The 14,807-nt window shown below is 44.7% G+C and overlaps 1 protein-coding gene across 1 annotated transcript in view; it reads right to left on the bottom strand.

Moving 5' to 3' along the window:
* Positions 1 to 4,740: 4,740 nt before the first annotated feature.
* Positions 4,741 to 14,807, bottom strand: part of LOC144499985 (zona pellucida sperm-binding protein 3-like) — a 111,292-nt gene continuing 101,225 nt past the window's right edge. The window contains exons 2-10 of the mRNA XM_078222721.1: positions 14,246 to 14,440; positions 13,352 to 13,467; positions 13,159 to 13,262; positions 12,892 to 13,069; positions 12,683 to 12,806; positions 12,520 to 12,608; positions 12,129 to 12,448; positions 7,563 to 7,658; positions 4,741 to 4,907 (exon numbers count right to left, since the gene is read on the bottom strand). Of these exons, the coding sequence (XP_078078847.1) occupies positions 4,741 to 4,907; positions 7,563 to 7,658; positions 12,129 to 12,448; positions 12,520 to 12,608; positions 12,683 to 12,806; positions 12,892 to 13,069; positions 13,159 to 13,262; positions 13,352 to 13,467; positions 14,246 to 14,440 (1,389 nt within the window). The remainder of the gene's footprint in view (positions 4,908 to 7,562; positions 7,659 to 12,128; positions 12,449 to 12,519; positions 12,609 to 12,682; positions 12,807 to 12,891; positions 13,070 to 13,158; positions 13,263 to 13,351; positions 13,468 to 14,245; positions 14,441 to 14,807) is intronic.

Below are 14,807 nucleotides of genomic sequence, written 5' to 3'. Positions count from 1 at the left end.
AAGGCTGCTCAGGGAGACGAGAGATGAAATCGCTGGGCCTCTGACGCAAATCTTTGTCTCATCACTGGACACAGGTGAGGTCTCAGAGGATTGGAGGATAGCTAATGTGGTCCTGTTATTTAAGAAGGGTAGGAAGGATAACCCGGGAAATTATAGGCCGGTGAGCTTGATGTCCGTGGTCGGGAAGTTGTTGGAGAGGATTCTTAGAGATAGGATGTATACGCATTTAGAAAGGAATAAACTCATTAACGATAGTCAGCATGGTTTTGTGAGAGGGAGGTCATGCCTCACTAACCTGGTGGAGTTTTTTTGAAGAAGTGACTAGGATGGTTGACGAGGGAAGGGCCGTGGATGTCGTCTATATGGACTTTAGTAAGGTGTTTGATAAAGTCCCTCATGGTAGGTTGGTGCAAAAGGTTGGATCTCATGGGATAAAGGGGGAGGTGGCTAGATGGGTGGAGAACTGGCTTGGTCACAGAAGACAGAGGGTGGTAGTGGAAGGGTCTTTTTCCGGCTGGATGCCTGTGACTAGTGGTGTTCCGCAGGGCTCTGTATTGGGACCTCTGCTGTTTGTGATTTATATTAACGATCTGGAAGAAGGTGTAACTGGGGTGATCAGTAAGTTTGCGGATGACACGAAAATGGCTGGACTTGCAGACAGTGAGGAACATTGTCAGAGGCTACAGAAGGATATAGATAGGCTGGAAATTTGGGCAAAGAAATGGCAGATGGAGTTCAATCCAGATAAATGTGAAGTGATGCATTTTGGTAGAACTAACGTACGGGGGAGCTATACGATAAATGGCAGAACCATAAAGGGTGTAGATACGCAGAGGGACCCGGGTGTGCAAGTCCACAGATCCTTGAAGGTGACGTCACAGGTGGAGAAGGTAGTGAATAAAGCATATGGCATGCTTGCCTTTATAGGACGGGGCATAGAGTATAAAAGTTGGGGTCTGATGTTGCGGTTGTATAGAACGTTGGTTCGGCCGCATTTGGAATACTGCGCCCAGTTCTGGTCGCCACACTACCGGAAGGACGTGGAGGCTTTAGAGAGAGAACAGAGGAGGTTTACCAGGATGTTGCCTGGTGTGGAAGGGCTTAGTTATGAGGAGAGATTGGGTAAACTGGGGTTGTTCTCACTGGAAAGACGGAGGATGAGGGGTGACCTAATAGAGGTGTATAAAATTATGAAAGGCATAGATAGGGTGAACGGTGGGAAGCTTTTTCCCAGGTCGGTGATGATGTTCACGAGGGGTCATAGGTTCAAGGTGAGGGGGGGAGGTTTAACACAGATATCAGAAGGACGTATTTTACGCAGAGGGTGGTGGGGGCCTGGAATGCACTGCCGGGCAAGGTGGTGGAGGCGGACACACTGGGAACGTTTAAGACTTATCTAGACAGAAACATGAATGGAGTGGGAATGGAGGGATATAAAAGAATGGTCTAGTTTGGACCAGGGAGCGGCGCGGGCTTGGAGGGCCGAAGGGCCTGTTCCTGTGCTGTATTGTTCCTTGTTCTTTATATATTGTGTGAAACAAGAGTGACCACACTTCAAAAATCATTCATTGGTGCAAAGTGCATTGGGGTGTCTTAAGGGTCTCTGAGGGCTGCTTTAATAAGTGTATATTCTTTTTTTCTACCCAGATCCACTTTAAAGTAATTAAACTATGGGGAAGACATCATGATTGCGCTTGTCAGTATTGCTGATGGCTTGTGGTAGAATCAAAAGTTGGTATTTTACATGTTTATTTGCATGATTTTAATCACCAACAGTGGTTGCTCCTGGCAATATACCATGAACTGAGAGACACTTTGTCACCGATTTCCTTTCTCTCCCCTCTGACTTGTGACATGGCAGTTCCACTGTGGATCAACATCCTTCATTCTCCAACTAAGTGCCCAATCTTAGTGCGCAAGTCCAGAAAATGGGCAACCTATTGAACGATGTGTATTTTGCAACTCAGCCTAACCATCAAACACTGGCATTTAAGTTTATTTATTATTGTCACAAATAGGCTTACATTAACACGACAATGAAGTTACTGTGAAAATTCCCTAGTTGCCACACTCTGGCGTCTATTCAGGTACACTGAAGGAGGACTTAGCATGGCCAATGCACCTAATCAGCAGACACGGGGAGAACGTGCAAACTCCTCACAGACAGTGACCCAAATCAGGGATTGAACCTGTGTCCCTGCCGCTATGAGGCAGCAGTGCCACCTGTACCACCGTGTCGCCGGGGCTCACCAGATAGTGACCAAGAATGTTTATTATTTTTCCCCCCTTTTCTCTTGGTCCAGGAACACTTGAGCCAATATGTTGACACCCTCCCTTGCAAGAGCTACCTGACAACTAGCCATCATCTTGAGAATGAAGAGCAAATGATTTACACAAAAAATATGACGAGTCAGAGTGCTTTACTGGAAACAGTGCTGGATTCAGAATCCGTAATAGCTTTTTAAAATGAAATGGAGGAAGGTTGGAAAATATAAGGGGAACGTGAAGGCCAGGGAAAGAATGGGTTTAATAGCATCACTCTCCCTGTAGTGCACATCGGGATGGGGAGACTTCTTCTGTGTTGCAAAATTCTATGACTAGAGAATCAAATATTGGCAGAATACTAGGAAAAAAATAAAAGCAGAGCATAGAAGTAAAATAAAAGCAAGCCAACCTTTGTGTAAACTGATCTTTATTTTGTCACCTGCAGTGTCACCTCAGGCGCCAAGGATCTATCCTTGATCTCCTCCTATTCTTGATGTATGTGCCATCTCTGAACAACATCCTCTATAACACTGCCTACAAGGCCCAGTAGGACATTTTTATCACTACACTCGTCTTGACAAACGCTACTGCGCTGTCTGACTTCTGAGCTGAGCTATTACTTTCTCCAATTTAACACAGGTAGAGCCACCTTGTCTGGCTCGCTCCAAAACCTCTGCTATCAATTCTGTCACCATCTCCAGCTGATCAGTCAGGATGAACCTGACAGTGTGCAACATTAGTCACCTGTTTTGATTCTGAACTGAGTTTCTGGCCCTGTAATCTTTTGTGCAAGGGAGGTTCTTCACGCAGAGTGTTGGGTGCCTGGAACGCGCTGCCAGAGGAGGTGGTGGAAGCAGGCACATTAGCAACATTTAAGAGGCATTTGGATGGGTACATGAACAAGGAGGGAAGAGAAGGATAGGGACTGAATTAGGGCAGAAGGTTTTTTTTTCAGTTTAGTTAGGGCATCAGGATCAGCACAGGCTTGGAGGGCCTGTTCCTGTGCTGTACTTTTCTTTGTTCCCAAGTGGTTCAGATTAAGATAGAAGCTGAAATATCATGAACAAACATTGAAAATAATACAGCCTGAATTTTCCTGTGGAGCAAAAACAATAAATAACCTTTCAGCTATCTAAAGATGCAATTATTGGTCAAATATTTCCAAACAAAATGCAAGGTTGATCATTGTAAATGTTTTGCCTTTGAATTTAAGATTATGAAGATGGCGAAGGAGGTGAGAAAGTTTGCATTTTTTATTTATAAATTGAATTATATGCCAAAACCTCCGACCTCGTCTGCGGCTGGGATTCTCCAGTGCCGCTGAGCTGAATGGAGTTTTGGCTGAGCGTCAAATTCTCCATTCTCGTTGGCAGTGGAGCTGGGATGATTGGGATCGGATAATCCCATCCACAATGTCTACTTTAAAGGAACTACATAGTTTGGGTAAATAGGAATTTTTAAAAATAAAAATTGCCGGATTGTCACTGCATTTGAACTTTGCCATGTCTCAATACTGCACTGTAATTCATGCCAAGTCTGGCTTCTTCCGAAATGCCAGGCACAACATCCCTGGGAAGAGTCCATTGCGGCACTGTATCATCGGGGGAAAGGCACTATCTGCTGAATGATAAGTTCAAGTATCCGGTGTGAATATTGGTGAATGGACAAATGTTAGAGAGGGGGTGAATGGGTAGGGTAGGTGTGTGGTAAGGCAAGTGCGAAGGGGAAGTGAGTGGATAGTGTGGCAGTTGGGTAGGGTGGCAGGTGGGTAGGGTGTCAGGTGGGTGAGCTGATTGGTGGCTTGGGTGGCAGATGGGTCAGGTGGTGGATGGATAGGGTGCAAAGTGGATGAAGTGGCGGGTGCCAAGATGGGTGAGGTGGCAGGTGGATTGTCAAGTTGGGCATTTGGTGGTCAGGGTAGAATTGATTCAGTGGAGTATCGGGCACCCACTTCTGTACTTACCCAAGAGTTAGACCGGGATTTTTCTGTCTAACATTTCCTGGGTAAATATTCAGGTAGGTTCCACGAAACAGTCCAAAGTCTCCGATTCTAATTCAGAGTCAGAGACATTCGTGGAAAGTCCTTGGGGAGCAGGGGAAATGGCTGGTGGAAGTTCAAACTTCCCAGGTAATTCACACGGAGATCAGCAAGCCTGGAGTTCCGTCAGATCGCGGTGCACATCGTGGGTCGCGTTTCCAGTCTCTGATGACCCAGAGCCTGGGGAAGATCTGGGACTATATAAATATAATCATGAGCTTTGTACACTGATTAAAAACACAGTAACATCTCATTTAACAAGTGTAACTTTTCAGGGTTTTTTTTACATTGAGACTAAGAGGGCAAGAGTTGAAGTCCTTGTCAATTTAGTGATATTTGATTGATTGCAATCTGGGGAGATTCTCAACAGCGTACTCTGTAGAAAAACTTAGTGACTGTAACTTCTGAATTTCTACATGTACAGACTCCAGTTGCTGTCAGTTTCCGATGGTGAACGCTGGCAATTTTATCGTCATTACCACAGCAGAATCTGGGCCAACATGATCCTTCAACCATTGAGACACCTGAAGCATGGTTTCAAAATCCCAATCATCTTTTCTATAATCATCCAGGCGTGAATCTGTATCTACCTCGGTCCTGTCCACTGGCAGGCACAATAGTGTCGTTTAGCCATGACTGCAGAAGATACCCTTGATCTCCCAGAGCAATCATTCCACTCTTCCTTCCCCTGAAACTAAACCTGCCGCAGATAATTGCCCTGCGGTACCAGCATTGTGGAGACTGTTGGGGAGCAGAAATTGATCTTTGTGATTCCGCGTTCCTGGTCGGAACCAATTCCAGAAAGATTTCAAAATCACAGAGCATCATTATGCAGTAGTTCGCCCTTCATTACAGAAAAATGGTGTGCTAACTCTGTTCCAACGTCCAATCCATATGGGCATTCTGAATACATTGACTGCCCCTGAACCCTTGGCAGTGTCATGTATTTTCCTTTTTAATGAGCTATAGCCCTGACAGTAACAAGCTCAACTAGTTTAATGAAGGACATTAGCACTGGACCATATGGAAGCTGCATAATTGACAACAGGGTCCTAAGTAGTTGTGGAAATTCACCACTTTACACTCCTGGAAATAACTGATCATTAACCTGTAACATTGTAGTAATTTGAGCCAAGTGGCAAATGCAATTTGCAAGTTCAGTATCAGGTTGCCACAACTTTCTGCAATCTACTTTTGGTCAGGCACTGTATGTGAACCACTAAAAGATTTAGCAGAGCAGATGGGTCACATTGTCTTTTATACTAGCATTTTATGTCTGGAACTTGGGTTGAATCCAGCCAAAATTGATTAAGTGAAAGTGTCTACCGGCTGTATAGGTCCTACATGAAATGTGTTTAAAATTCTTATCCTTGTTTCCCACGTTCTGCATGACTTTGTCCGCTTCATATCTTTTAGCCCCACGACCCTCGGAGATCTTGGCATTCACCTAATCCTAGCTCCCCCTAACCGTCCCCAATTTAAATTGCCTCACCATTGGCGATGCAATGATGCACTTTGAAACTTTTAGTGGACACAGATGGATTTATTTAACGTGATCTTTAAGGGCAGCAGAATGTTTACAGCTCATTCTAAGATACCCCTAGCTAGGAGCACTCCTCCCCCTGGGGTAGTTCCACACTCTGAGTCCCAATTGGTCACTCAGGCCAGGTCACCCTTCCTCTGCTGTTGCCCTTAAAAGGGTCAATCAGTTGGCTGTGCCTTTCACCACCTATGGGACCCCCGTTCTAAAATTTCCTCCCTAACCCCTGACTTTTCTATCCGAAGAAAGAGCATCTATTTAGTCTGTCCATGCCACACACTATCTTGTAAACCTCTATCAGGTCACCCCTCAACCTCCGTTGTTCCAGTGAGAACAAACTGAGTTAATCCAACCTCTCCTCATAGCTAATACCCTCCAGACCAGGCAGCATCCTGGTAAACATCTTCTGTACCCTCTCCAAAGCATCCACATCCTTCTGGTAGTGTGGCAACCAGAATTGTACACAATATTCTAAAAGAGTATTTTCTGGCCACACTCACCCCAAAACCGGAAAATCCCGCCCAAGGTCAATGGTCCTATGGTCCTATCCGTTATGATTCCCGTGGTGGGCGGGACGGGAAAATTCCCAGCTTCTCCCCCCCCAACTCAAAACCTCCCTTTTGACCAAGCATTTAGCCACCTGCTCTCATATTGCCTTATGTGGCTCAGTGTCATATGTTATTGGATAACACTTCTATGAGGTGCTTTGGAACATTTTATGTTAAAGGTGCTGTATGACAATAACTTGTCGTCATCTGTTGAGTTTGGGCACTCTGAATCCTGGCTCCAATGAGCATGTACTTATTGCACAACATTATCTATAATTTGGTTCCGTTGACAATCTTACTTTGAGAGGTCATTGTATGAGCCTGGTATGGGAAATAGTGAATAAGGTGGTGCTTATAATGTGGTAAATTTGATTGATCACAAGCCTAATTAAGTTTTACTCTGGCCTAGAGTTGCTTCATATTAAAATGGAAGGGGGTGATGTTACCTTCTTGTCCCGCTGGGCGATGGGCAGGGTGAGCCGATAAGATTGCAAAATGTCAGGTTTGTGCCTGATTTCTCACCTTTTGGGATCTTACCAGGCCTGGATATTCAGCAAGATCAGCCTCGGATGCGAGGCTGATTTCAATATTTAAATCCATTGAATAAAATTTAAATATTATTAGCAAGTCCGGGATGCAATCGTCAGGAGTCGCCAGTGAGGATCACTTATGGTCCCCATCAATAGGAACCGGTCATGATAGCCTTGCCCGTAGGATTGGAAGCCATTGAGCCCCTGGTGAACAGCTGCATATGGGGCAGTGCCACTGCCAGCCAGGCACTTGGCAGTGCCCACCAGTAACAGGTCCTACATGGGAGAAGTTTTGGGGGATCAGATTAGAGGCAGGGAATAAGTGGAGGTCGGGAAGTTGCACTCTGCAATTGGGGGCCAGGGGGGAAGCCAGTCAGCGATCAAGCGGGGAGGGGGGGGCGGGGAAAGAGAAAGAGAGAGAAGCAATCAGCCAGGGAGGCCAGCTATCATGGGGCGGGTGGAGGTAACTGAGATCTCTGTTCTGTTGCATAGAACAGAGATCTGTGCATACGTGATTGCGCCCTTTACTGTCAGCTGCCGGATTTCTGGCGAGCTTCGGCCCTGCTCCTTCCTCTACTGGGGGGCGGGGGGGGGGGGGGGGGGGGATAACAATTAGCACAAGATTGGACTTGTGGCCTCACCGAAAAATTGGATCGGAAATTCCAGTTTCACAGTCGTTTGGAACTTAGAATTTCTTTGGTAAGATCGCTTCTGAAGAGTTCCATTCCCATCAATGCCTTTCATGGTGATTACAAAAGAGTTCAAAAAGACCATTTAACACACCTGCAATAATCACTCCAACAAGCACATCACCAATTTAATTACCAACATGGTTCAGCTATGGAGCCTGAACAGTTGAGCATCCATTGAGTAACCAGAGAAATGGAAACACTTGTGAAAAAAAGATAGTTTTCCTGGTGTTCTCTATCAAAACGTATTCACAATATTTTGAATGACACACTTTTGGTTCTGATAGAGTCTTGTGCAAGCATCAAGAGAAAGACACGACTATGAGGTGGATTTTACAGGGCGAGGGACAGACAACCTGCTCCACTACCACCCGAGCTCCAGGTCACTCCACAGTCATACCATGCAGGAGAGGCCTGAATAAGTTCAGAATAGGACCTCTGCTCCATTTGATTGTCCAGTCGCTCTGTACTCTTAGCAGCGACAGAAAAGAGTGGTGGCCACTGTGGGACTATAAGCAATCCCAAGGAAGTAGTGAAGCGGGTCTCTCAGACTTGAGACAAGTCCAGGGATTTTGAACGGGGCCCAGTGAGGGGCAAGGGAGAAGTTTTGGGGGGAAATCAGGTTAGAGCGGCTGAGGGAGGAGAGATAGAGACTGGGTACAATATTGGTGGTGCACCACTGATGGGCATAGGAGGAGGGCGGCACACGACGTACAACTGAGTTTATCCAACCTCTCCTCCATAGCTGCTGCTCTCCAAGCCAGGCAACATCCTGATAACCTCTTCTGTACCCTCTCCAAAGCATCTGGGCTACCTGCTTTCCCTGGCAGACTGAAAAACTGTGGTGAAGACAGATTGAAGTCCTTCAGTTGCAGTTAAGTAGCCAGTAAAGGGCTTCATAGGGTCTGGGCTGGGCTACACTCCATGGATGGTGCACAATATGGGTGGGCAGGAAGAGTGCTAGCCTAGTGCTTCATTTTATGAGCTCCTTGCCTTCAAATACACTAACAAGATGCCACAAACATCAGTCCAATGAGTGGCTGATGCACCTTAAGCTGCAAAGGAGCAGTGAACCCACTGTCTTCTCACCCTCTTAGAATATTGCGTACAATTCTGGTTGCCATACTACCAGAAGGATGTGGATGCTTTGGAGAGGGTACAGAAGAGGTTATCAGGATGTTGCCTGGCTTGGAGAGCAGCAGCTATGGAGGAGAGGTTGGATAAACTCAGTTTGTTCTCACTGGAACGATGGAGGCTGAGGGGTGATCTGATACAGGTTTACAGGATTGTGTGTGGGATGGACAGAGTAAATAGTCAGATGCCCTTTCCTAGGGTAGAAAAGTTAAGTACTGGGGGACATAGGTTTAAAGGTGCGTGGGGAAAAGTTTAGAGGAGATGTGCGAGGCAAGTTTTACACAGACGGTGGTGAATGCCAGGAATGTGCTGTCCGGGGAGGTGATGGGAGCAGGTATGATAGTAGCATGTAAGGGGCATGAATAGGATGGGAATGGAAGGATACGGACTCCGTAAGTGCACATGGTTTTAGTTTAGGCAGGCAGCATGATCGGCGCAGGTTGAGGGCCGAAGGGCCTGTTCCTGTGCTGTACTTTTTTGTTCTCTTCATGTTGGCTCCTTGACACTTCTTGTTGGCAAATATATTGGTGCTATGCAGCACAGTGCCTACCCTTCATGATCACAAGACCACCCAAAGTCATCCCAATGAGGTACTTCCAAAGTTCACTGAGGAACATACGGGGTAGGACATATGGCAGCCAATTGGCTTAGTTTGACTTGACATATTGCGGAAAGTTTGCATATCACAGTAAATGGGAATATTTAAACACATAAGCCAACAGATGGATGCTTGTGAATAATAGAACAGTAATTAAATCAAGCAACTTGATAAACTCCAGAGTCAAACTCAAAATGGTTGATAGATAACAAAACAGTGAATTATTGTCTTAAATTCATTGCCAAGCATTTGTCATTGTCTTTTTAATTTACAAGACCTTTGTAACTTGAAGATTATATGAGAATTCAACAATAAAATTACCTCAGTTCCATTCGGTAAAATGATTTACAGCAGAACAGATGTATTCATTTGACAGGACTGTGCTTTATGTATTCACGAAAAACCGAGACAGCAACGAGTTCCTGGTACTATAAATCCTGAGCTGAATGGAACTACTGCTAGTTGCCACTTACAGTTTTGAGACATGACTATGCGGTGTTAACTGTGGCTCTTTGTCACCCTCTGGTCTCAGTCAGCCAATTGTCATAGAATGCCTAGTGCAGGAGGCTGCCGCCATTTGACCCATTGAGCCCACATCGACAACAATCCCACCCAGTTCCTGTACTGGTAACCCCACATATTTACTCTGCTAATCTCCTGACACAAAGGGGCAATTGAGCATGGCCAACCCGCATATCTTTGGACTGTGCGATGAAACACCGACATGGTGAGAACGTACAAACTCCACATGAACAGTCACCCAAGGGCAAACTGAACCTGGGAGTCTGAATCAACTCACAGGGACCTGATCATAAAGTACAGTTTGATACTTGTGTGGTACTGAGCAAATGTTGCAGTGCTGGAGCCACTATTTCTAATGGAACATAAAATGCTACCTTGGGCAGCATACTATTGCCTTGCTGAGGCAGTGGCAAACCAAAAAATGCTGCAAGCCCTTCGAAAGTTCAATGGAAAATCCCATCAGTGGGAGGGGTCTGTAAAATTCTGTCCTCTATCTTTTCAGGTGGATGTAAAAATGTATAAAGCTCCTGTGAAACAAAGGCACTATATAAATGCAAATTTTTATTGTGTTCCTTCAAAACAGAAGGATAGTATCCTTACAGTTGCATTTGGCCAATTGAGTCTGTACCCAACTCAATCCCACCTAGGCCCATTCCCATAACCCCATATATTTACTGTTAGACCCCTGACATTAAAGGGCAATTTAGTATGGCCAATCAACCTCACCTGCATATCTTTGAATTGTGGCAGGAAATTCCATTATGGAGAATGCGCAAACTCTAGTGAACCAAGGCTGGAATTGAACCTGGGTCCCTGGCATTATGAGGCAGCAATGCTAATTACTGTGCTACCCACAATTTAAGGTATTAACAAAAAAATTGTTTGCTCAAAACTGCTCCACACCAAATCTACCCACTGACCAAAAATGTGCAGCTTAGATGGTTCCACTGTGCCTTTGTTGGTCTGATAGAGGCCCTCAAACTCCAGTAAATTCAATGCAAACATTTCCTGGACTGCTTTTCTGAAGCATCAGTGGTTTGTTGAGAACAGTCAAAGAGTACCTGCGAACCCCTTTTGGTTCTTATGCATCCCTTAAAGGATATCACAGAAGTGGTAACAAACATCTATGGGACAGCTGAGGAATCCTGACCATTGGAAACAAATTTCTGTAAGGGGGTCCTTTAAGTAGACATTAAATCTCATTAAGAGGGATTGACTTACACTATATCACTGGGCTAAAAAGTAGAAATGCCTGCATGTTTTGGGCTTCCCTGAATAACTTTCCAGGAAAGTACAATATTGCCAACTCTTGAGCTAGAGGCATTTCTGGAGTGTAGGAATTGCCTAGCAGCAGTTCAAACTTCCCAGTCACTTGATGTTTAATTCAGACTTTACAACAAGTGTAGTGTGCACAAACAGCTGCAAGCACAAAATACAAGATTGGACAAATGCAAATAGTAGTGTGATTAGCAGACCTGTTAATAAATTGGTAATTTATGTAACAGGCAAGAGTACACAAGGAACATTTTGAACTAGTGATAAGGGCACAGACTAACCAAGTGGTATAGAAAAGGCTGAAGTTCAACAGTGGGCAGAATTGTGTAGGTGACCTGCTGGTCAATAACACAAGTTGTGGGGCAAGACTTAGGACAGCTTATCTGTCCTTGGCAGAGTGGACACTTTCAAGTTACCCCACTCCCCACAATGCTGCCAGGACATGTGCAAATTTAGTAGTCTTGTGGGGTATAATTTAACAGGGCAAAGTTGGAAAAGAGCTATTGAGCAGTATTATAATGTCCAATTTAAAATGATTCTGTCAGTGGGCTACATGTTCCAATGCCACCTCTTGGGTGAGATCACAATTGGGGCAAGGTTAAACACCCACACTAGCCAAGCTCAGGCCCCATCCGACACCAGGATGGAGGCTTCAGGATGGGCAATAAATGGCATAATAATGCCCACATCAAGTGAATTAAAATTATTCCAGGTGCATGGAGCTATTTAAATAATGAGAATGCAAGAGAAAAACCAGTTCAGAGAGAATCATTGCTTTATTGACTATTTGATCCATTGAGCCGAATTTGCTTGTTTCCTGCACAGGAACAAGATGAGCAATGAAGCAGAGATCAGAGAGACAGCAATCAGTCAGGGCCACAATCAGATCCACCTCTGGACCTTCTACACACCTACAAAGCAATGAGAAACCAATGGTGTTAGTGAAGGAAACAGGGGAAAAATGGGAAACCAGCAGTCAGCCAACTCACCTGGAGATCTCTCTTGCATCCTTTGCTCAGCCTCATTCACAGACTCAGTTGTCAGGTTGGTCACGCTGGTATCCAGAATGATTAGGGGTCCAAGAGAAATCTGATCCTCCCAATTCAATCCAGCTTCACTCTCTGCAGTATAAACCACTCCAGTTAGAGGGGGCAAAGGGAGGCCTCCAATATCTATGGGAATCAATGTCTTACCAGCTTCAACAAGATCTTTCCTGCCTCGGAAAGGAAATTGCAACTCCCTTATGGCACCACAGTTATTCACATGGCAACAGGTACAGATGTTATTGTTCGATTCTAGTGAGGTCCAGCTAAACAAGAGAAGTAGTCAGTTAACCAGATGTAGTGATGCACACAACACATCCAAGGGAGGGGAACTTACACATTCTGTATCTTCTGGAATGTACAAGCTTTGTTTCTGGAATCTTTCCGATCCACTGGAGCAACTTTCAGTTGACAGGTAATGAAAATCTGAGGGATACATTCAACAATGTTATTTAGTGACTCCCCTTCTATCAAGATCCCAATGATTCGCTTCCTCTTACCAAATGGTCATCTCCAAAGAAACGAAATGCATCCAGGTCAAACCGGAGCTTGTCTAGTTCCTGCTCGTCTCTTGGCAACACAAAAGTTGAAAAGGAGTCCTCAGCTTTGCTGTCCAAGAGGCAACTGAGGATTTAAAAAAAAAGGACAAGAAATGAATCAAGTCAAACCATAGAGATGGAACCAGCTGGAGAAATCAGAGAACTCTTACCCATAGTAGTCAATGATGTGGTATCTTGGGGTGGAATCCTTGTTTGGGCTCAATGTAGCTACACAGCGGTCAATGTAGAGCTTCAGGGGCATGTGGTTGGTCATTGAAACTGAGGCCTCAATGTGAATAAGATCACCCAGGTAGTAGACAGTTGAAGTGCGCTCTGTAAGCCAGTCATCTGAAGCACAAGAGGACAAGGGTTGAAGACAATAGGTGCAACTCCTAGAGCGAGTTGAGGAAATCACTCACTATTGACCCATCACATACCATTCATTAGACGCAGTGAGAATGATAAGTGCCCCTGTCCAGACCTAGTGGAGCTGAATGGAATCCAGGTGGGCTTGATGGGGTTACTACTCACATTGGCCTTCCTGGAAAGGCAGAGGAGTCATATTAGGACTGGAACTTTGGAATGCTTTACAACAGCTATAGATATTGACAATAGAGTAAAAATCCTCACCTAAAATAATGACACTCAATGGGAACAACAGCACCATTTGTTCTCACAATAACAGATCCATGATATGCTGGGGTGTGCTTCAGGTAGGTGCTGTAGATCAGGAAATCTTGAGTCATCTAAAAGGCATCAGGTTAAGAAATGAAGCACTGATCTGAAATGGTTAATATTGCACAGAGGCATCCCATCAAAACAATTCAGTGGAATTAACAGTCTGCCTCCCCACCCCCCTTGCTTGGGGGGGGGGGGTAGTCAATGCAGGTCAGGGGTCAGTCATTAGGATTAACGTGACAAGGAATTGCTTTACAAGAGCTGCAAATATTCATTGAGCAAGATGGATTTATTTTTGGCTATTGAAGGATTTGAGGGGACAGGAACATTGAGGTTGTGAAGCTTAGCACATGATCTTAACTCAAAAAAAACAGGTTGGAGGGGCATTATGGCCTCATCTTGTTTTATGTTGCTTTGCAAACAAAAAGAATAGGGAAGTGATTCAACAAAAGGACAGCTTCAGTTGGAGCCACAAGTTGCCAGTAAAATGGAGCAATTAAAACAGTTTTAAACTGGGATCCCATTTATTCTAATGGCAGAGAACAGGAGAAGTTGTTCAACACATCCCAGTTCATTTAAGACCAAACCAGGTGGATTAAACTAGGTGGAAACTGAACCCTTCAGTTAAGTTGATCTGAAAACAGAGGGAAAAATCTTGGGAGCCAGAGAGAAGGTTCAATACTAACAGAATCAATATCACAAGGTTGGAAATTAAAGCAAAATATAGTACAGAATAGAAAGTTTAGGGTTTTGACAGATGTCAGTATCAATGACATCTCACCAAGTGTTCAAATGAAGAGTGGGGAAAATACCAAGTTTATAACAGGAATTGAGAATTCACACTACCTGCAATGTGCTGCCACACTCATGGAGTCCATAATCAAAAAGGACAGTGTGGTTCCGAGTGTAGATCCTAGTTGGCTGACAACCTGCTGTCCCCAGGGTCAGGTCAGTGGCTTTAATTAGATGCCTAGTTCCAAACAAATCCAGCTGCACTTTGATCAGTAGATTATCCTCACCACACTGCACCATCACTGTCTGCTGTGGAGAAACACTCAAACCCTCAGACACACGGAAATGGGAACCAAAGGGAAGGCCAGGAGGATGGACTCCTTTAGGTACAGGAGTGGCTTTAACTCTGCTCCATGGAAACCTTTGGCCAAGTATCTGTTTCCAAGTATCAGAGGAACTAACAGCTCCAATTAACACCAGCACTATGCATAAACCCCTCACTACAAAATCCCCCATGATACCAAACTACTCAACTATCCCTTTAGCCACTAAGTAGCACCTTTTATACACACAACCTGTACTCACCTGATATCAGAAGTAGCATCATTACCAATTAACCAGCTCCAATTTTCACCAATGGCAGAACACATGGATTTATTACCAGAAGGGCCTATAT

This window comes from Mustelus asterias, chromosome 10 (assembly GCF_964213995.1).
Source record: "Mustelus asterias chromosome 10, sMusAst1.hap1.1, whole genome shotgun sequence".
Classification (NCBI taxonomy): Eukaryota; Metazoa; Chordata; class Chondrichthyes; order Carcharhiniformes; family Triakidae; genus Mustelus; species Mustelus asterias.
This window is presented reverse-complemented; position numbering and strand designations above follow the sequence as displayed.